Source organism: Pecten maximus, chromosome 15 (genome assembly GCF_902652985.1).
Source record: "Pecten maximus chromosome 15, xPecMax1.1, whole genome shotgun sequence".
Lineage (NCBI taxonomy): Eukaryota > Metazoa > Mollusca > Bivalvia > Pectinida > Pectinidae > Pecten > Pecten maximus.
This window is the reverse complement of record NC_047029.1, coordinates 5,796,578-5,820,829: the sequence shown is the minus strand read 5'-3', so window position 1 is coordinate 5,820,829 and position 24,252 is coordinate 5,796,578. Positions and strand designations below refer to the sequence as shown.

Genomic DNA, 24,252 nt, shown 5'->3' with positions numbered 1-24,252 from the left:
CTTGTAACCAGCTATGGGTAGGAGTCTGGGTACCCTACAAACTTGTAACCAGCTATGGGTAGGAGATTGGGTACCCTACAAACTTGTAACCAGCTATGGGTAGGAGCCTGGGTACCCTACAAACTTGTAACCAGCTATGGGTAGGAGTCTGGGTACCCTACAAACTTGTAACCAGCTATGGGTAGGAGTCTGGGTACCCTACAAACTTGTAATCAGCTATGGGTAGGAGACTGGGTACCCTACAAACTTGTAACCAGCTATGGGTAGGAGACTGGGTACCCTACAAACTTGTAATCAGCTATGGGTAGGAGACTGGGTACCCTACAAACTTGTAACCAGCTATGGGTAGGAGCCTGGGTACCCTACAGACTTGTAACCAGCTATGGGTAGGAGCCTGGGTACCCTACAAACTTGTAACCAGCTATGGGTAGGAGTCTGGGTACCCTACAAACTTGTAACCAGCTATGGGTAGGAGCCTGGGTACCCTACAGACTTGTAACCAGCTATGGGTAGGAGTCTGGGTACCCTACAAACTTGTAACCAGCTATGGGTAGGAGACTGGGTACCCTACAAACTTGTAACCAGCTATGGGTAGGAGCCTGGGTACCCTACAGACTTGTAACCAGCTATGGGTAGGAGTCTGGGTACTCTACAAACTTGTAACCAGCTATGGGTAGGAGTCTTGGTATACCCTACAAACTTGTAACCAGCTATGGGTAGGAGTCTGGGTATCCCACAAACTTGTAACCAGCTATGGGTAGGAGTCTGCGTACCCTACAAACTTGTAACCAGCTATGGGTAGGAGACTGGTTACCCTACAAACTTGTAACCAGCTATGGGTAGGAGTCTGCGTACCCTACAAACTTGTAACCAGCTATGGGTAGGAGCATTGGTACCCTACAAACTTGTAACCAGCTATGGGTAGGAGACTGGTTACCCTACAAACTTGTAACCAGCTATGGGTAGGAGCCTGGGTACCCTACAAACTTGTAACCAGCTATGGGTAGGAGTCTGGGTACCCTACAAACTTGTAACCAGCTATGGGTAGGAGACTGGGTACCCTACAAACTTGTAACCAGCTATGGGTAGGAGCCTGGGTACCCTACAAACTTGTAACCAGCTATGGGTAGGAGTCTGGGTACCCTACAAACTTGTAACCAGCTATGGGTAGGAGACTGGGTACCCTACAAACTTGTAACCAGCTATGGGTAGGAGCCTGGGTACCCTACAAACTTGTAACCAGCTATGGGTAGGAGATTGGGTACCCTACAAACTTGTAACCAGCTATGGGTAGGAGTCTGGGTACCCTACAAACTTGTAACCAGCTATGGGTAGGAGACTGGGTACCCTACAAACTTGTAACCAGCTATGGGTAGGAGCCTGGGTACCCTACAAACTTGTAACCAGCTATGGGTAGGAGACTGGGTACCCTACAAACTTGTAACCAGCTATGGTAGGAGTCTGGGTACCCTTCAAACTTGTAACCAGCTATGGGTAGGAGTCTGGGTACCCTACAAACTTGTAACCAGCTATGGGTAGGAGCATGGTTACCCTACAAACTTGTAACCAGCTATGGGTAGGAGTCTGGGTACCCTACAAACTTGTAACCAGCTATGGGTAGGAGACTGGGTACCCTACAAACTTGTAACCAGCTATGGGTAGGAGACTGGGTACCCTACAAACTTGTAACCAGCTATGGGTAGGAGACTGGGTACCCTACAAACTTGTAACCAGCTATGGGTAGGAGCCTGGGTACCCTACAAACTTGTAACCAGATATGGGTAGGAGATTGGGTACCCTACAAACTTGTAACCAGCTATGGGTAGGAGATTGGGTACCCTACAAACTTGTAACCAGCTATGGGTACGAGTCTGGGTACCCTACAAACATGTAACCAGCTATGGGTAGGAGTCTGGGTACTCTACAAACTTGTAACCAGCTATGGGTAGGAGTCTGGTTACCCTACAAACTTGTAACCAGCTATGGGTAGGAGTCTGGGTACTCTACAAACTTGTAACCAGCTATGGGTAGGAGACTGGGTACCCTACAAACTTGTAACCAGCTATGGGTAGGAGTCTGGTTACCCTACAGACTTGTAACCAGCTATGGGTAGGAGACTGGGTACCCTACAAACTTGTAACCAGCTATGGGTAGGAGTCTGGGTACTCTACAAACTTGTAACCAGCTATGGGTAGGAGTCTGGGTACTCTACAAACTTGTAACCAGCTATGGGTAGGAGTCTGGGTACTCTACAAACTTGTAACCAGCTATGGGTAGGAGACTGGGTACCCTACAAACTTGTAACCAGCTATGGGTAGGAGTCTGGGTATACCCTACAAAATTGTAACCAGCTATGGGTAGGAGACTGGGTACCCTACAAACTTGTAACCAGCTATGGGTAGGAGCCTGGGTACCCTACAAACTTGTAACCAGCTATGGGTAGGAGACTGGGTACCCTACAAACTTGTAACCAGCTATGGGTAGGAGTCTGGGTACCCTACAAACTTGTAACCAGCTATGGGTAGGAGTCTGCGTACCCTACAAACTTGTAACCAGCTATGGGTAGGAGCCTGGGTACCCTACAAACTTGTAACCAGCTATGGGTAGGAGTCTGGGTACCCTACAAACTTGTAACCAGCTATGGGTAGGAGTCTGGGTACCCTACAAACTTGTAACCAGCTATGGGTAGGAGTCTTTTTTTTTTTTTTTTGAAATTTTTTATTTTCTTCCATACATATGCATACATGTAGCAATACATAATATTGGTGTATATTTAATTGTAACAATTACACTTTTTCATACGCTTAATAAAAATTCGCTCATCAATACATGAAGTATACCTCAGATGCAGTTTCGTCCCAATACATTAAATCGTGCAATCGTATAAAATGAAGGTGTTCATCACGATATCATATTATCTCATTGTGTAATGTGGCTGATAGAACATGCTCTTTTATATATATATATATATATATTTTTATTGTGTTGCTATAGCTATTTGTGGTATACTTCAGGTAAGGATATTGCCATATTAGTTCAGAAGAAAACTTTTTATACATGTAGATATACAAAAAAAAAAAAAACATACATAAAGACTTCTTACATGCACAGACTCATACTTTAACAGTAATAGAGTTCTAAAAGTAACAATAACAAGTTTTTCTTTTTTTGATTTGTTACGTTACAAGTGCTTTCAAATCAACCCATCGTTTTTCAAATTTTTGGACAGTCATATTTTTCCTATGAATGTACTGTTCAATTTTGTAATGTTTTTCCAGTTCCATTTTGAATATAAATACAGCAGGCAGATGATTTTTATACTTTTGCTTGTATATGTGTAATTTTGCTAAAACAATAATTAAGTTTATGTTGTTTATTTCGTTGTCCGTTTTCCCAAGGATAACATCTGAATTAATCAAACTCAGAGTTTTCCCGGTTTTGTTTTCTACCCATGTGGTGAATTCTTGCCAAAATTTTGTAACAAGAGTACATTCCCAAAACAAGTGGATTATTGATTCTATATTTGCTTTACAAAATGAGCATACAGGCGAGTTAATTACACCTATCATACGCAGGTATTTGTTTGTGCTAATGATTCTGTGAGTAATTCGGTATTGGAACCATTGAAGTGTTGAGTCCGAGGTTAACTTAAATATTATAAAGTTAATCTTTTCCCACCAATATTGATTTTGATGTATATCAAGTTCAAGTGACCATTTGACTTTGTATTTATCATTTGTAGTTAAATCTTTAATAAAAATATTATATATCGAGAGTCCTCGTTGTTTATTTGTCAAGATGTGATAAATGTACTTTTGACAATGTGGAAGTATAATAGTGGAATTATAATTTCTCAGAAAAGGCCATTTAGACAGAATGGTATTCCTGATGCCATAAAACTGAGTTAGTATTGGTGAAAAAGAAACTTTTTCGCAAAATTCTTCATAGTTTTCAATTAATTTACCTTGGTCATTACATAAGTCATACACATAACATATCCCTTTTCGTGACCATTGTTTAAAATGTAAGGTCTTGTTATCAATCTTTATTTCTGGATTGTGCCACAAGGGACGATACAAAACACTTTCTTCGTTGCATGGAAGGTACAAAAAACAATGTATATTTTCAAGGACTTCTTTCCAGAACAGATTTTTAATAGATTTCGACTTTTTTCTCCAATAGTCCGCCCCATATGAAATAATAGTAAATTTTGATTCGCCAATCACTTCTTCAAAAAGGTAGGTCCATGAATTATCATTTGTTAACAGGCGTTTTATCCAGGATAGTTTCATGGATTTAATGAAAGCATCAATTTGAACCATTTTAAGACCGCCATCTTTGTAATTTTGAACTATCAGGTTTCTTGAGATTCTGTCGTTTTTCCTGCCCCATATAAAATTGTATAAAAGTCTTTCTAGGATTTTTACAAAGTCCTTATCAGGTCTTGGAATACTTATAAATAAGTGTGTTAATTTAGAAAGAATGATGCTTTTAACAACTGTAATTCTACCTATTGGACTAAGACACCTCTTTGACCATATGTGAATGAGAGTTTTAATTTCTTTAAGTTTGTCACAGTAATTCAAGTCAGCAAGCTCTGACAGATTCGGACTAAATTTCACTCCTAGGAAAGTGAATGGTTCATTTGACCAAGAAAGGTTATTATTAGCACATATCCTATCTGTACTTAATTTTTTAGTTCCAAACCATATACACTTTGTTTTTTCGATGTTGGGTTTTAACCCAGAGTATTTGGCGTATTGAGTAAGAAGATCTAAAGTTTTCTTGAGTGCTTTGTCTGAGCCATCTAATGTGAGACCAGTATCATCAGCATACTGTGATAACTTGAATTCTTTATTACCGACTTTGATGCCTTTTATGTCTTTATCATTTCTTATTAATATGCCAAGTATCTCCACACACATAATAAAAAGATAGGGTGACAGCGGATCGCCTTGTCTACATCCTCTACCAATATTAAAAAATTGAGAGAAAAAACCATGTTGTGTAACACATAAAGATGCCTTTTGGAATAAAGTATGGATAACATTTTTGAAATAATTACCAAAGTTAAAATATGTTAAAACCTTTGTTATGAAGTTCCATGAAATAGAGTCGAAGGCCATTTCGAAATCTATTAATAATAATAAACCAGGTATCTCCTTCTCTTCTGCATATTGCATTAAGTCATAAATTTGTCTAACATTTTCACCAATAAATCTACCTTTTAAAAAACCCCTTTGATTTTCATGTATTATACTGTTTAAAACATCTTTTAATCGATAAGCAACTGCATTAGAGAGTATTTTATAGGAAACATTAAGAAGAGATATTGGTCTCCAATTTTTTAGGAGTTCTCTAGGTTTATTAATGGGTAGGAGTCTGGGTACCCTACAAACTTGTAACCAGCTATGGGTAGGAGCCTGGGTACCCTACAAACTTGTAACCAGCTATGGGTAGGAGCCTGGTTACCCTACAAACTTGTAACCAGCTATGGGTAGGAGACTGGGTACCCTACAAACTTGTAACCAGCTATGGGTAGGAGTCTGGGTACCATACAAACTTGTAACCAGCTATGGGTAGGAGTCTGGGTACCCTACAAACTTGTAACCAGCTATGGGTAGGAGTCTGGTTACCCTACAAACTTGTAACCAGCTATGGGTAGGAGACTGGGTACCCTACAAACTTGTAACCAGCTATGGGTAGGAGTCTGTGTACCATACAAACTTGTAACCAGCTATGGGTAGGAGCCTGGGTATCCTACAAACTTGTAACCAGCTATGGGTAGGAGACTGGGTACCCTACAAACTTGTAACCAGCTATGGGTAGGAGTCTGGGTACCCTACAAACTTGTAACCAGCTATGGGTAGGAGCCTGGGTATCCTACAAACTTGTAACCAGCTATGGGTAGGAGACTGGGTACCCTACAAACTTGTAACCAGCTATGGGTAGGAGTCTGGGTACCCTACAAACTTGTAACCAGCTATGGGTAGGAGCCTGGGTACCCTACAAACTTGTAACCAGCTATGGGTAGGAGCATGGGTACCCTACAAACTTGTAACCAGCTATGGGTAGGAGACTGGGTACCCTACAAACTTGTAACCAGCTATGGGTAGGAGCCTGGGTGCCCTACAGACTTACAACTTTCCATCAATAGTACGTGTAGGGATCTTGTACTGTTCCTTCAATGTCTCAAACTCGAGGATTTTACTGAGGTAGTCCTCCGACTCGGCCATCATCTCCTGGTACAGATCCTGGAAGGACTTGGGCGTCTCCTCAATAGGGTCTGTCTCAAGGTCGATCAGGATACCTGTAGGAAACAAAGGTCAAAGGTTAGGACTAGGTCAACTCAAGGGTAGCAAGAAAATGGTATTCATTACTGGATAAATTTGTATTATGTTTGAAGACTCAATTTCCAGAATTCCACATGATCAATCATTAATGAAACAACAGTTTGAGTACTATCTCAATATTATGTTTGCAAACAAAACCTCAAGGCTAATGGTACAGAAAACAAACGCTTTACAGATCATACAATAAATCAATTTAAGAACTAACAAAGTGTTTGATAATGTAAAGATATCCATAATCAGTATATTGATTGTCTTACCTCCATGTAAATGGAACAATTTATTCTCAAAATGGAAGTTCTTGCACTTAAAGTCAGGTCCAAGTAACAAGGGAGGTAACTCCCTCTCTGTTCGACATTCATCACCTGAAACCAAGTGGATTATAAATAATTATTCATTATAAGCACAGAATAAATTGTGTAATCCACAAAAAGGACCTTAATGGCCCATTTATCAGATGATTTTTCCGTTAATTTAAGAGGAAAGAACATTTTTAAGAGCACATCAATTAATCGCATAAATATGTGTGATCGAGCATCGCACAGAATTAAATGGGCATATCAATAATTTTATTACACTTCCAGGGGTAGGGTTTGTAACCTGAGCAGAATAAAATGTGACTTTTAGATGTTAAAATGGCAGAGTTTCATAGAGACTGATTGAAGTTAAAGTCTGAAGATCTCTGGATAAGATTAAAATATAACGAAATAATTCTTTCAAAAATTCTGGAATGAACAAGACTCTCATAAACACATGACCGCATGTTATGAATATAGAGCCCAACAAATGGCCAAAAGATTGGTTAAAAGCAATAAGACAGTAGATCTCGGAACTAGATCAAGATACTAAAATATACAAAGGGCAATAACTCTTTAAAAAAATCATATTATGATGTATTTTTATTGCATTTACTGCTTACTGATAGTAATGATAAGTGCTGAAATAAGATTTCAGTTATGATATGTATATTTACAGCATACTGGATGCCAAGCTAAAGGTTCGATATCTCAAAAAACATCAAGAGTACTTCTTTAGAAATTCTAGGATAGCTGGCTTCACAGTGGCCACAACATAATGATATGTAGTAGTACACAGACTAAGTAAACCTAATATTAATGTTTGTAAGTAGAAATTATCACCAATTACTTCAACTATGTTACAATTCCTTCTGTTAACATCACACAGATTTATCCTAATTATTTTCCCCTGTATTAGGTACACATATGTCACCAACACTCATCGAGCTGCCCATTTTGACATAAGTTACACATGTACATAAGACGTGTTAGATCACATATGACAATTATTCACATTACAATCATTTTGTTAGTAAAATCAATGTCACCACAATTCATGTTGTCATTCCCACAGTGTTAATTAATGATATCAGATTTAATGACAACTAGTGTCGTCTAATAATTCCCAGTGTTATATAGTGGTAGATACAGTATCATCAATACTACCCTAATGTTACCATTCCCATCATGTTAGATAAACAAGATTCCAGATTTAATGATGGTCAGTGTTAACTGTCGATATTAATTATTAATATCCTGATTTCACAACTATACTGTACCAATACTGCCTATGTGTTATGATTCCAACTGTTAGACAGAACCACGATTTAACTAACTATTGTTAAACATCAATATACCTGCTGTATTGTTAGCACCAACTGGAAATATGGAAAATGATCATACGATAAAAAAAAGTTCATAAATTACAAAATTACAGGACATATTTAATGTGACACAGGTTTCATCATGTGACATCATAAACAATAATGTACCTCAATCAGAAGTTCTTTTCAAGTACCAAGAAAGGCTTGGCATTGAGAAAAACTTCTTAACACTATGGGCTACTAATGTGTGGTTTGACTACCATGATGAGGAAAGACTGTTAATCTCTTAAAAATTCAAGAAACTAAATATTTATCATTGTACTTGTTATAAAAATCCATATCCTGTCAAACAATTGGCCTTAAAGGCCACCTCTGTATAACAAATAACTAAGAGGAAATGCCACAGTTTCAGTTTCAAATTAAATGAATACTGCAACTAATCTGTATTCAGAGAAGACCTGTCTATAATGGTCACCTGTCTATTATGATCACTTGTCTACAATGATCACCTGTCTATAATGGTCACCTGTCTGTAATGATCACCTGTCTACAATGATCACCTGTCTATAATGGTCACCTGTCTGTAATGGTCACCTGTCTGTAATGAGCACCTGTCTATAAAAGTCACCTGTCTATAAAGACCTCTTTTCTCTGCTCCTTTAGGTGACATTTATACACAAGTACTAATGTATGCTTAAAATAGAAATCCTGTGTAAAACAAAATATTAATGGCCTATTCGACATGTGTATAACACAGGTATATAAATAATTTGTAAACATTGCCCTGATGTCATGGCAACCTAGCAGTTGAAGCATGTCACTGAAATCTAGACCACACTAAAAACATAGCTGTTCATTTATATTGAGAACGGGCAGCCTACAATTTTAAATATATGTTCACAACATAGAAAAGATATTTATTGAATACTGAAAGGTACCCATCCAAGAACACTATCGCTATTTCAAACGATGTTTTGACAGGAATGTTTGTTCCCCTGTTCTTTTATTGTTATTTATACCAATTGTACAGAACGCCCTTCGAGCCACTTTCAGGTGATGTAGAAATGTAAAGATCCACATGAAGGTTTCAGTGAGCGACTCTCCACGAGTAGAGAATTGACAATACACCTATATATGTAACAACACGACAGCTTTAAACTGTGTATAGATCAGAATCAATATTGGTATTTAAATTCTATGTTTTGTAAACACTTGTATTCTATATGTCTACCTGAATGTACATTTGTCTCGACCGACTATGTTTTATTGTAAATACGTACAGTAAATACTAGGCCATTAATCGTCGGTGTTGTAACTTATGTATCTCCCTTACAGGATCATTGTACTGAAATTGATCTTTAAAATTACATATATTTTTTGTTTGATAAAAAATGTCTGTCAACTTTAAACAGACAATTGTGTCAATTTGATTACAATGTGTATTTGTTCTTAAAAAAACATAAATGCCAAAAACCTAAAGACATCAAGCCAGGTTTCCTTCTCAACACCAATAAATAGTCGGCCAATACATGTAACATACTGGTCACACATCAGTACTTTGATCCTGTCAGAGGAACTATAGCTCAGAGCTGCTCTCAATTTGGAACATGATCTCATTAGTTAACATGTCCACAAATTAAATCCCCCGTCTTCATTTTTTTGCAGAATCATCAATTTTCAAAATACAGTGAGCTAACATGCCCATGTTTTAGGGGATTCAGGGCTTATTTGCAGATAAATTCAGTTATGAACTATATTTCTCAAAGTTTAAGACTTCCAGAATGAATTATTATAATCACCTAAACACTGTTGTAAAATCTAGTAATCTTTCTAACGGAAAATTAGTAAAAGTTTTAAATTTTTATTTTTAATTCTTAAGCCATCTGCCACACTTAATGTCAAAAATTTCATCGATTTCATCGTAAACTCTGAACTTATTCTGTCCTGTATTTTAATTGGCTTTAGGATATGGCCGGTTAAGTCCATATATGACCCCAATATGTACTCATTATTTATGTGTTTGTACTTTAAAACCTAATTACCTACAGCATGTGATTGTCAAATTACAAAGGAGTAAATAGATATTCAATAAAAAGTCTGATCAACAATCTTTGACACAAAGTCGTAACCTAGGCCATGTCTCTGCTCCATTTAATTTCAAGAGACTAAAGAATTCTTTATCATGAATATGCTTAATGATGGAAGTATATAATTGTTTTTGTGGTTGCTTTGCAGTAAATAGATTAGCGGGTAGAAATCCATCTACACCATCATACCCTTAACACAAAAACCTACCTGTAACTTAAACACCATTTAAATCACATACCTACATACCTACATCTAACAACACTATCCTCTATCTACAAACGATAATTTAATTTTAGAAATAACTGGAGTTGAAATGTCCTTTGTTCAGGTAAATATGTTTGAAATATTGTTCAGGACAGCAATGTAATTTAAAAAATAAAATTGAAGATTGATAAATGGATTACAAAATGAAGCTATTGCTGTTTGAGATCCAAAGGTTTCATATAGCGCCTTAGACATTCTATAGGCACTTAGGGCGGACAGATGACAAGGTATTCCTGGTATTCTACTGTGTTTGTTTTATCTCCGAGATGTAAGTAGATTTATGTACACTAAACTTCTACAAATAAACAATATAGCCTTTATTTAGGTGTCATACTAGGTATTTATCATCAGTGTATATACCTGAGGAAAGAACAGGTGGGGGTCATATTGATTAATATTATAACTATTACCGATGTACTAGAAAAGCATGTAGATTTTCACTGGGAACTTTTTGTTTGTTTGCTGGGTTTATCGCCCCATGAACAGTAAGGGTCATTTTGAGGCGGGATTGTAGTAGTTGGTGACTACCTCACTGAACAACAAAGGGGAGGCCCATCGCATGCCATCCACAGCAATTAGAGTAAAGTGTCTTTCTCAAGAACAAAACCATTAAAACAGACAAACCGGCCCGTTTCTCAGCTCCTCAAGAAACACAGCAACGCACCTCAGACTTTCATGTCAGGTTATGTGGCCGGCTCTCTAACTGCCTGAGTTATGGCATCCCCTCTCCACTGGGGATTGAACCAGTGATTCTTCAAGCTAATGCCAACTAATCCGCTTTTAATCTACTCTTTAAGAAATTCACACTTACACAGCAATGCTAGAAGATGACCTTTATACTATGTACAACAATATAACCTCGTCTCCAGCCTTTCAAAGGTGTTTTCCCAGGGGATGAATAGTGAATACCACATTAATACAAGTTCTACAATTCCAACAAAGCCTCTAGATCTTCTGCTTGCAATTTATAGTGTTCAACGTCACCATAATTTAACAGAAAAGTGAAGTTTGCGCCTCCCCAAGGGATCGAACATGCAACCCGAAGCTCTACTGCTTCTGGTAAAGGGATATACCCCCTAGCGTGACAGCAAGAAAGAAAACGTGTACTTTACACTACAATTAAATCCTGTCATCAAGGTATAATATCATAATACAGTTGTATTATCCCCAAAAAATTACTTCATATTAATTACGATACATGTTCTGTTGATGAAGTGTTATCAAATTTCATATATATGATACTAATTTATGTATGTATTCAAATGAAATACATGATGTACAAAGAAAAGGAAAATATATTGTATTAAACCTTCCTATTGAAAACAGCTTTATTTTAACACAAATTTTTCTTGATTACATAAGCTGTTCTTTATGTGTTAAAATTAAAATGTTCAAACACAATGTGATATTTGGAATTTATCCAGAAGTATAACTGTAAGTGAAATTTCACCACAGATTTTATATAATCTAACTTGGCAAGCCAATACAAGGTACTTATGACCCAACTTGTGGTAGGCTAAGTGGGTAATTCGATAAAGTCTGACCTCCGGGTGAATGAAGGTAAAATACTTGATTCTCATTTCAGATATCCGAATATCAAATTTCTTTTAAATTTAATTAGTGGGTGTTTGAATAATGTTGGGAGATATCAGATGATTAAACATCAAATTTCGTAAAAAAAATCAGGTATTAAATTATTTATGAGAACAGTTCTTCAATCAGGTGATGTTGAAGTACAACTGTATTTCATGTATAATATACATATGTAATATAAATGTCAAATAATAATGAATATAAATAGCACATATTTAAATACACACATATTTAAATACACACATATTAAGAAAAACGTATATTTCAAAAGATATAAGTTTATGAGTGTAAAAAAAGAAACCAAATGGAATATAAAAGACAAAACGTGGACAATATACAGAAGAGTTTCAGGACTGGCTGCATGGTATGTTAAGTTTTATTTCAAATTTCTTGTTCAACCCCAATAAACACATCAGATAAAACTGCCATTTAGACTTTAAACACTTCAGACATTAAAAAGTTGAATACATTCAATGAGTAGTGAGCTTGTGTCAAGTGTTTATACATCTATATAGGGTATATTGAGCTACTACATAGTCGACACCACATCCTGCTGTGATCGATCCCACCTCAGTACACCTAAATTAAATATAATCTACTCGTATCCCTATACAGGTGGTTTGGACCATTGTAAGATTCGATAATACATGGCAATAGTCAGTGAGACCTGTCTGACTGAGTGACTCTTAAAACAGCATCCAGTCTGTGTGTTATACCGTGGTATCCACAACAATAACACTGCCGGAGACAATATATTGATCCAATAAACTTGTGTTGTTTATTACAACCAACACAATTCCAACACAATAATAATCTAGTAGATTTCATAAGTCCTCTATGGTTGTGTTCAATAGTTAAACCCTTCATAAAATTTACAGTAACTTTTATTGGAAAATAAATAGTGTATTGGCAAGCATTGGTTGCATTACAGAAATACACATAACATTTCTAGCCTGTCCTACTTGTAAGAATTGTAGGTTTTATCCAACTCCCAAATTCATCAAAATTACCTAGTTTTATTTTTTTCATGATAACATTTTGCGGTGTAAGACTATATATATGTTAGTCTCGCTTTCACAAAAAACCTGAAGAGTACAATAGTTCTGTTTTTCTGCAAACTGATTATCTTGAAACCATTTACATATTAACATTCCCTGAAACAACCTCCCATCCCACCTATATATTACTATACCTGGCACAGGGACTCGACATATTCCTGTGGGACAGAATGGATTTTTTTTAATTCTGGGGCATAGGAATGTGTTAAGCCCCTGTGGTACCTGTAGATTTGCATAAGCATACAATTAAAACATATGACACAAAGCTAAAGGCTTATTACAAGTTTTATGTAGCATTTAGTGATGATTTACGTGGACAGAAACCATTTTACTAGACATGGGCTTATATTGCCAGATAAATGAGATATTCTATAACGTTTTTTTTTTTAAATAATTCTAGTCTGGTGAAAAAGTAGAGAGTATATGGTAACCTTACTAGCTCAGACTAGCAGGAAATTTCCCTTTAGCCTATAGTGGTGTTTGCCTTGAGAGCGAAAGGTTGCTAGTTCGAAGCCTGGCACAGGCAGGGTATTTTTCATTACTCCTTCCTATTACACCACAACTAATGGTTTAAATTATTACACAAGTCATTTAATTCATGTACAAGTTCTTTGAAAAGAAGAAAACAAGACACTTAAGAAATTTCAATAGAATTAGCAGCAATTTGCTGAGAGTTGCCAGTCTAACAAAGACCATTAAAACTGAATGACTCTCAGATAACAAAGTAACAACTATACATGTACTTAACACACAAGTGGCGTCGGTATCTGACAAATTGGTTCCTAACACCATTACCACTATGAGGACACATCGCTGTTACCGTATTTATACAAGCCCGTCTCAGTGTACGTGAAACTTATTCTGACCTTGCATAGGACATTTGGTCCTATAAATTGCTTACTGTACACACATTGGACTGAAAGAGAATGTGTCTGACAGAAAAAAAAAATCCAACACCAAAAAAAAATGAAACCACTTGCTTCAAATTTCTTCTTCCCTTCCATATTTTTGAAACGCTTCGGAGCTGCAAATTTTGGGAATTTGGCTTAATTATATAAGTATGAAATAACCTAATTTGGGAATATGGCCCATTAACTACCCCAAATAGCCCTGGATGGCAGGCTTCCCGTCTGATACTTATAATTACCGACTTACAACAATGTGTCACATGAAACTTACACCAAGCAACATTAGTAAACATGGTGATGTATAATTAATACCTCTCTGGCAACCATGTACCGAACAAAGCAGTCCTTTCTACAGCTAATCAATAAACTAATGACATACCTATAAGAAAATGCAACATTCATGAACCAATCGCTGTCCTACAGGAGTCAAAACCTCAATCATGAATAAAATAAAACACATCTGGTGCCTCGATCATCAATAAATAAAACTCCAAATGCTACTAATTCTGATACTGAGGCTGGACACACAGCATGGAGCCTTTACAATCATAACAGTGACCAGTCCATTAACTCTTGACCCTCTTGTAAACATCAGTTAATTAAGTAGTAATAAAAAGTCTACAAATTACCAATTAGAAAGGTATTAATTACATTTCTTTCTAGTACAAATGTCTTTTTTTAGCTGTTATGAGATTTACAGAGACCTCATAGAAAGTACTATACAAGGAGACCTCTTAGAAAGTACTATACAAGGAGACCTCTTAGAAAGTACTATACAAGGAGACCTCTTAGAAAGTACTATACAAGGAGGTCTCTTAGAAAGTACTATACAAGGAGGCCTCTTAGAAAGTACTGTACAAGGAGACCTCTTAGAAAGTACTGTACAAGGAGGCCTCTTAGAAAGTACTGCACAAGGAGACCTCTTAGAAAGTACTTTACAAGGAGGCCTCTTAGAAAGTACTATACAAGGAGGTCTCTTAGAAAGTACTGTACAAGGAGACCTCTTAGAAAGTACTGTACAAGGAGACCTCTTAGAAAGTACTATACAAGGAGGCCTCTTAGAAAGTACTATACAAGGAGGCCTCTTAGAAAGTATTATAAAAGGAAACCTCTCAGAAAGTACTATAGAAGGCCTCTTAGAAAGTACTATACAAGGAGACCTCTTAGAATGTACTATACAAGGAGGCCTCTTAGAAAGTACTGTACAAGGAGGCCTCTTAGAATATATTATACAAGGAGACCTCTTAGAATGTATTATACAAGGAGGCCTCTTAGAAAGTAATGTACAAGGAGGCCTCTTAGAAAGTACTATACAAGGAGACCTCTTAGAAAGTACTATACAAGGAGGCCTCTTAGAAAGTACTGTACAAGGAGGCCTCTTAGAAAGTACTATACAAGGAGGCCTCTTAGAAAGTACTGTACAAGGAGGCCTCTTAGAAAGTACTATACAAGGTAGCCTCTTAGAAAGTACTGTACAAGGAGGCCTCTTAGAAAGTACTATACAAGGAGGCCTCTTAGAAAGTACTATACAATGGAGGCCTCTTAGAAAGTACTATACAAGGAGGCCTCTTAGAAAGTACTATACAAGGAGGCCTCTTAGAAAGTACTGTACAAGGAGGCCTCTTAGAAAGTACTATACAAGGAGGCCTCTTAGAAAGTACTATACAAGGAGGCCTCTTAGAAAGTACTATACAAGGGAGGCCTCTTAGAAAGTACTATACAAGGAGGCCTCTTAGAAAGTACTATACAAGGAGGCCTCTTAGAAAGTACTATACAAGGAGGCCTCTTAGAAAGTACTATACAAGGAGGCCTCTTAGAAAGTACTATACAAGGAGGCCTCTTAGAAAGTACTGTACAGGGAGGCCTCTTAGAAAGTACTGTACAAGGAGGCCTCTTAGAAAGTACTATACAAGGAGACCTCTTAGAAAGTACTATACAAGGAGGCCTCTTAGAAAGTACTATACAAGGAGGTCTCTCAGAAAGTACTATACAAGGAGGTCTCTTAGAATTTAGTATACAAGGAGGCCTCTTAGAATGTATTATACAAGGAGGCCTCTTAGAAAGTACTTTACAAGGAGGCCTCTTAGAAAGTATTATACAAGGAGGCCTCTTAGAATTTAGTATACAAGGAGGCCTCTTAGAAAGTACTTTACAAGGAGGCCTCTTAGAATGTATTATACAAGGAGGCCTCTTAGAATGTATTATACAAGGAGGCCTATTAGAATGTACTGTAGAAGGAGGTTTCTTAGAAAGTACTGTACAAGGAGGCCTCATAGAAAGTACTATACAAGGAGGCCTCATAGAAAGTACTATACAAGGAGGCCTCTTAGAAAGTACTATACAAGGTGGCCTCTTAGAAATACTATACAAGGAGGCTTAGACCAGGTGTTCAGGAAGGGTAAGCATCCTCTGTGTTATACCAATGACACCTGCGCTATGTAATCAAGGTCAACCCCAGGTGATGGCACACTCTCAAAATGAGAAACAAGTTAGTTATGACAATGTCACCCAGGGACATCGATTGACTGAATCATGAAGTGCCGTAACTCCATGTTGAGTACATGATTAGTGCCGGAGACAATATTTGTCATAATACCATTATACTCTTTAACTGACATCTTACAAGAACTGTGTGTAATCTACATCATAGAAATAACTTCAAAGCTTACACACCTGCCAGGTGATATCACTTCCTATGTCTCTATTCATTAGGACTCCATATAAATTCATATAAAAATTCTGACAGATTTTCAAAGAACACATTACGAATAAAAGACTTCACCTCAATACAGTGAAAACTACCTTTGGGTAAAACATCTAAAGCTTGAACTTGATCAACATTCAACATCAAAATTTATTAGGTTGGATTAGCTTTGCAGGTAAACATGCAAAAATGCATGTGCTGAGCATTTACTTTATATCAACAGATCTGGAATATTTATACACACGCAAACACGGCTCGATTGGACTGTTTTCTTTTCAATCTTTTATCTCAGAGCCGGCATGAATATGTTTTAAAGCATGTATATTAAGAATACATTAAATACAGTAATGTATTATATATGGAAATCATACAATAAAGAATTTTAGGATTAAATTTCCAAGAAATATTAGAGTATAGAAGTGATGGGGCAGTGATCGTATATATCATCTAACATCAACTGATCTGATAATCAATTGTAATTTGATGTTTCCTGTGATTTAAATTTTAAACAAATGTTATTGCCAGAATACATAATAAGGATAATTATAATCAGGTATTAACATATTTCATTCATAAGTATAATTAAATCCTAGATAAGATTTTTTAGTTTAATTTACAGAAAAATAATATGACAGCTACTTCAAATGTATTCAGTTTTTTTTAAGAAATTTGGAAGCAAAGTGGTCTCATAAGGTAAATGATTAACAACTTCAAAAGACCTTTTTGATTATTATCAATATAATCGTTTTTACATTTGCAACCAATTTCCAGTCGAGTAATTAGGTTGTAGATTATTAGCTAGATCATATTATGACTGGTTTCTAAATTTACTCTTTTAAATCTATTATGTTCAACTGGAAAATATCAAAATTTAATATCTTCATGAGTGATTTGATATTTTGGAAAACCAATTAAAACAGTATTGCAATAAATTTAACACACCAGCTAACATCACTGTGTAAGTCAAGTTGACAGCATGGTTAACAGTCCTAATAATGGATGGTGACAGACAGTGTGTATGTATATATGATTTTAAAATATAATACGGAGCAAATAATGCTACTCAATATAAACCCAGGCATACTGGTACCATCATGGTGATTATATATGATGTACTTACTTGATAGATTCGGTAAAAGTCGACTCATGTCCGGGATCTTCATCCTCTTCCTCATTCCGATGAGAAATGGTGTGAGGAAGCTAATGAGCTTTAACATGTACAGGTTCCGACGAACCTCCGCCTTATTTCCTAGCTTTTCTTTTATAATCTGTTCATGCATCTGAAGTCTTGTGTTGATCCTCTCATAACCAATGTGGTTGATGCGGTCATCTAGGACCTTGACCACACTGGACACTAACCAATCAGATTCAGCGATGTACATGTCCTTATATTGTTGCACATGCTTTTGGAAAAATGTCATTTGCATACTTAAGTCTTCAACAAAACTCATGAAGAATTTGCGTTCTTCATTCATCTCCGGGTCATTGGGAGGCTCCTGGGGAAGGTTGTCATACACGTCTGTATAATCCGGATCTTTTGTTATATCCAGCATGCCTGAAACAGAAACAAATTTTTGTTCATACCCTGGTATGTACAGTACCTTCTACTTAATCAGGTAACGCTTAATAGGGTATTTCGTTTATTGAGGCAAAAATTCAAAAACCAAAACCATTTTCTCTTAAATCATGTTAAAAAATGGTTTAATTTGGTTGGAAAAGTCGTATTTTTCAGTTATTCGACTACGACAATCTGACCCAAAAAATGGAAATGCTCCAATTTTTTCACGAAAGTCGTCACATATTTCTTTAAGTTTTAGACATTTATCAACAAAGATGTATATGATAACACAATATGTTTTTCCTCTCAAGCTTCCTTAATGCTTCTTGACAAGTTCCTATCAGTCTCTTTTCTTTAGATATTTCACAAAATATGTTGCTACTCTAGTTAAGTTTAAACTCCTACCCTTACTGATATCTAATGCACTAAAAATACAAACTTTCATTTTTAATTATATAATATCCAGTTAATGTAATATTTGTCTAGCTTTCCAATATAAGACACTTGTCTTAACATTTCTTCATCTATCATCACCAGACATGTCTCTTACGTCATGTCTTCTAGACTTCTGTCTAACATTAATATGTGTCTTAATTTTCAGCTAAAGACATCTGTCTAAAATGCCTTAGTTTTCCACCAACAGACATTGTCTTATATGCCTTCACTTGTTACCATCAGATATTTGTCAAATACATCTTGTCAGCATTAGACTTTGTTCAATATGTCTTAATTTTCCACCAACAGACACCTGACTAATATCTCTTATCTTTCCACCAAAAGACATTGATCTGACTAATATTCTTAACTTCTATGTTCCTATCATATCAGAGATCTTTATTAATATGTCTAAACTTCCCATCATCAGACATTGTCTGATATGTCTAAACTTCCCATCATCAGACATTGTCTGATATGTCTAAACTTCCCATCATCAGACATTGTCTGATATGTCTAAACTTCCCATCATCAGACATTGTCTGATATGTCTAAACTTCCCATCATCAGACATTGTCTGATATGTCTAAACTTCCCATCATCAGACATTGTCTGATATGTCTAAACTTCCCATCATCAGACATTGTCTGATATGTCTAAACTTCCCATCATCAGACATTGTCTGATATGTCTAAACTTCCCATCATCAGACATTGTCTGATATGTCTAAACTTCCCATCATCAGACATTGTCTGATATGTCTAAACTTCCCATCATCAGACATTGTCTGATATGTCTAAACTTCCCATCATCAGACATTGTCTGATATGTCTAAACTTCCCATCATCAGACATTGTTTAAAATGTCTTAACTTCCCATCATCAGACATCTTTCTAAAACATGCAATCCTAACACTTACCAGCACCAGAGAACTCCGGGAGAAGTGGTTTCATTCTTTCCACTTTTCCATTTGGATCAATGTCGAGATTCCTTCTCCAACTTTCTGAGAACTTTGTTCGTTTATCCTTAGGAAAATAAGCACCGTGCCAAAGGCTTTTCATCATGTAGTCCACATTCACAAGTATCTGACCTATCCGTGTGTCGATGTACGCAGGTGGGATCTGACAGGAGGTACTCAGATCATAGTTCGCTTCCAGACAAATATTCGGAGTCTGGTTCAACACAAAAATTCCAAATGTCAGTTCCTGTATAACCTGGTGAACCTCTCTGTAATCCAGAGGTAGTGCTTCTGATTCTTCCGCAGGAAAAAGAACTAGACAGCTGTTGGAATTCCCAGGGTTCAGTTGACTGATCATCCCCATTGGAGGGTCTGTTGGATGTTTGAATTCATCTGTCGACAACATCCAATGCGACTGTTGCCATCCTAGCAGTTCTTGGCACTCGTAATGTCCGAACCGTTCAAAATAGGTGGCAGCACTCCGGCCACCAACACTTACCCCTTGATTAAAACCATCATCGGGTGCCCCCGGCTCGGGGGGCTGGGGGGTCCCTGATGTTATAGACATACCTGTCCTGTCAGTTATCGTTCAGATATCATCATCTACCTGGGTAACCTTACAAAACAACATAAAGAGAAAAATTAAAATCAATGTTAAACATGTAATCAAAGATATAAAAAGGTACGGAACAAAATAGGAAACATGAAGAAAGATCTTCATCAACAAATTAATTTCAATTTGGATCTGGCTTACATGTAATTAATTTCTGATTCGAGTACAAGTATTCTTATTATGGTGACTGGGGCACAGGCAACAACTTACACTGGTTAACAATGGTTGTGAAAAAAATACAAGGATCATATAAATCTAATTGGTTTATTCAACACCTACACCTACAAATTCATAAGGACTTTCATTTCTATACATTATATATTGAATTTGGTTAGCAGCCAAATATAGGCTTTAATGGCAGTATGTTGGACCTGGCATGGGGTGCATACTTATATACATATATATATATACATCAAAACCTCTTCATTATACTTGTTATTGATATGATCTTTTAAACAGTTGATAAGTGGTCTTGTCCTAACACTTTCTGTGTCACATGTGATGGTTCCTGCCAGTGATAAAGTGTTTATTGTGTTCTATATAGATACTAACATGTATACTATTGCATATTTATTATCATAATCAAATCATGTTGCCAAATTGAAATATTTGATTGATTAATTATTATTTTTTTATATCTTTGCAATGGAATGGTCCTCACAATGTAATGCATTGATTACATTATTTGTATACTGGAGGCTGTCATACACAGAGCTACATGTAATTTGGTGACCTTTACTATTTATACTACAGACTACATTTGTAAATTCATCATGCATTCAGGTGTCAATTAACATGTACATCTTCAATGAAATAAATAGTGAATTATGTAATACAAATTGATACTAATTTATACTACAACGTATTTATATATAAAGTGCTAAAGACATGTTGTTGATTTTTTCTTTTCTTTACTTTGTCCATAGTGATAATACTTTATTGTTCAAATACAATAACGACAGTGTAGTGAATCATTATAATATTATTCTGATAATTATGTGAAAAAATAACTGAGACAATTAAGTTCCCAAAACAATGCATGGACTTTTAAATAATAAGAAAAGTAATAGTGTGTATACTTGAAACAATAATTACATTAATTGGAACAATGAAAATGAATGGAATATTAAATCTATTATCAGATTCTAATTATCCTCAGATCAAAAAAAAATTATCTGTGTAAAATTATAATGTTAGTTCCTGCATGAATTGATTTAATGATAACCATGGAACATGTTTTGTATAATATCAAACAGAAGAAGACTTTATGGTTGTGCACTGTATACATATACACAAGGTATTTAACACTGCATTTGTATTAAACTCTACATGTACATTTGTATCTATGCTATCGTCATCTATGATTATATTTATAGGACATGTACACTTAATATTGAAACACGTGTTTGGAGAAGAAGTGCTTTGTGTTAATATGTACACATTAATATTAAAACGCAGAGAAAGTATTATGGTGTCTCTTAAACGGAGAACGAGGTTCAAATGGTTAGTCAAAACATTGACCCGATCAGGTGTGTGTAAACAGAGGAAATCGAGACTATTGCTCGCGTCCTAAGTTACCAATCCGATTCTTCAATATTGTCATCATTTTCCTTCAAAAATACTCACCGTCTCTATAAAGAGTTATATCTGCTACTAGGAGCCTGTGTCCAGTCCTTCCAAACAACTGTCTGATGGTGATATATCACATTTAGATGTTAAGACAACACAAAACCAACACCAACTGCAAGACTACACACGACGACAGCCATGGGGCACCTGTTTGGTCAACAAATGTAATATGTAACGCCGCCTGTGATTGGTTGATTTGGTATCAATGGAAGCCGTGCCGGTGTCAAAGGTCATATTCCCTATTATCTGATTCACACCTGCTTGATCAACCAACCTCATCACGTTGTTGAAAGATTGGACATGTTATCGTGTTGATCATCATTGTTTTATGTTTGTCTTTCATTGTTCCTCAAACAATAAACACGCGAAATAAACATGTCAGAATGCTGCCAATATTTACATAGGCCTAGATTATATGATATAACGTACGTTGACGTTGGAAAAAATCCAGTTCAAAAATTGAGATCAAAAGACAACTTTATTTTAAAACCCCATTTTTTTTCTTCATGACTCGGATTTATTTATTGTGTCAAGACAAGTTTGAACTTTTAGCATTAATTATATATACAGGGACGTATACGTTAAAATTATGTATATGTTATATATTAGTATATATCTGTACATGTACCACGTGTACATTACACATATCTATTTATTTATTTATTTTCATACAACAAAAGAAAATCTTTCGCGCTTTTTTGGCCAGTTACCCAGCTGTTCTATATTCCGGCTCTTCCCGGTAATAAAAGTCACGCACAGGTAATATGTAAGTAAAGTTGCGTGCGAAGAAAAACTCCCACAGCAATTTAGCGGAATCTTTATGGTTCTGAAAAAATCGTGCTGTTTTACATTATGCTTTTTGAATGACAATTGAGATTCTATTGATTTTCATTTAAAATAGGTTTTGCGGTGTGAAACATTCGTTATTTAGGTTTTAGACAGTTAAGTACGTGGTTTGATATATTACCTGTCTTGATTACATAATTCACGTGACAATGTTAAGACAAAGAGTATAGCAGGATTGATATGAAGAACATGTGTACATTGGATGAACCAATCCGGTGGGCGGTTGATACAGTGGTAATTAACACACTTGGCTTTCATCTAGGCGGCTGAAGTTCGATTCCCCGATAGGACATACAAAGGTATGAGAGTCACCTGCACAACCACGTGAGTTTTCTCAAGGTACCCGGTCTCCTCCCACAGTAATTATGACCCCTCGCGCGCTTCAATCTCATCTGGGCCAACAGGAGTAAGTAAGATAAGTTGGTAGAAATGGTTTCGCAATCGTTGTAAAATGAATTAATTTTTATTTCAAAATCAATGTTTAAAATGTTATTAGTCCGACTACACCTGGAATACACAGTCAGTGTGTGTAACTCCTATTGAATAGAAAGCAACAAAACATAAACCGTAGTTTAAAAAAAACAACTTCCAAAATAACCTGAACAGTTAAAACGGTTAAACCTTTCAACGAAGAATTTAATGAAGGAATATATAATCAAAGTATACAGAATCATAAACACTACTCAGTATAATATATATTTAATTAAAGGCGGATTTCTCAAGAGCTATTTGGGCATTCACAAGAGCTATAAATCCATCTGATGCGCATGTGCAAATAGATGGCCATTAAAAAGCTAAAAGGATATATACATATATATCAACTAAAACTTTCGGAAGGAAGAAACGATATGCGTTCTACATTAAAGTAAAGAGAATCAGAAAAAAGATCTTAGCGCGAAGAGCAATAAAAACAAACGGCATAATATTCCTTGTGTATGGCCTGGAACTTAAGAAAAACACACCAAACGCAGCCAGAAAGAGAACGCGGCGGAATTTTGAATATGAAATAGCAAATAGGTCCCAGGAGTATCGGAAGGTAAGGCAATATATGAAATCTAAAACAAATACATGTACAACTATTGGTGATCTTCACGCGGACTAAAACAACGAAACGACGACGAAACGGAAAGGGATGGGTTAAAAAGTCGAAATTCTCTTAAAAAATTCTTCCTTGGTATATTTTGTGAAAATCCCTCTGACGAGAGACCTATTTGTTCCACCGATTCATGTCGAGAAGGAGACGGAAGGAAACTATAAACGTACCAATCGTCTCAGGGCCGACAAATCTCCTGGACCAGACGGAACACAAGACTCCGGAACTGACTGACACAATCTTATAACACTATAACCAGCCAATAGATACCGGAGCTGTACCGACGGAATGGAAGGAGGTTCGGGGCAAATTTCATCAAAATCCATTAACTTAAAAAAATCTTTAACTTTAATATTTCCATAAGAAAGCATTACAGAATTAAGGAAGGTTCCTCACCTTCTTGTCACATTCTTCTTCTTGAATTATGTGATGTTTTCAATAGGAAAGTGTTTAAGATAAGGAATTTCCTTTTAGTGAAGGAACAAGAAAGGGAACAATGCTCTGGAAGGAATTTTTCGGTTTGTTAGTCTCACT

The 24,252-nt window shown here is 36.2% G+C and overlaps 1 protein-coding gene across 1 annotated transcript in view; it reads right to left on the bottom strand.

The window, feature by feature from the left end:
- Positions 1–21,923, bottom strand: part of LOC117343248 (ankyrin and armadillo repeat-containing protein-like) — a 55,849-nt gene extending 33,926 nt beyond the window's left edge. Inside the window, 5 exon segments of the mRNA XM_033905592.1 lie at positions 6,142–6,310; positions 6,611–6,715; positions 17,707–18,141; positions 19,499–20,153; positions 21,777–21,923. Of these exon segments, the coding sequence (XP_033761483.1) occupies positions 6,142–6,310; positions 6,611–6,715; positions 17,707–18,141; positions 19,499–20,105 (1,316 nt within the window). The 5' untranslated portion in view covers positions 20,106–20,153; positions 21,777–21,923.
- Positions 21,924–24,252: the final 2,329 nt, after the last annotated feature.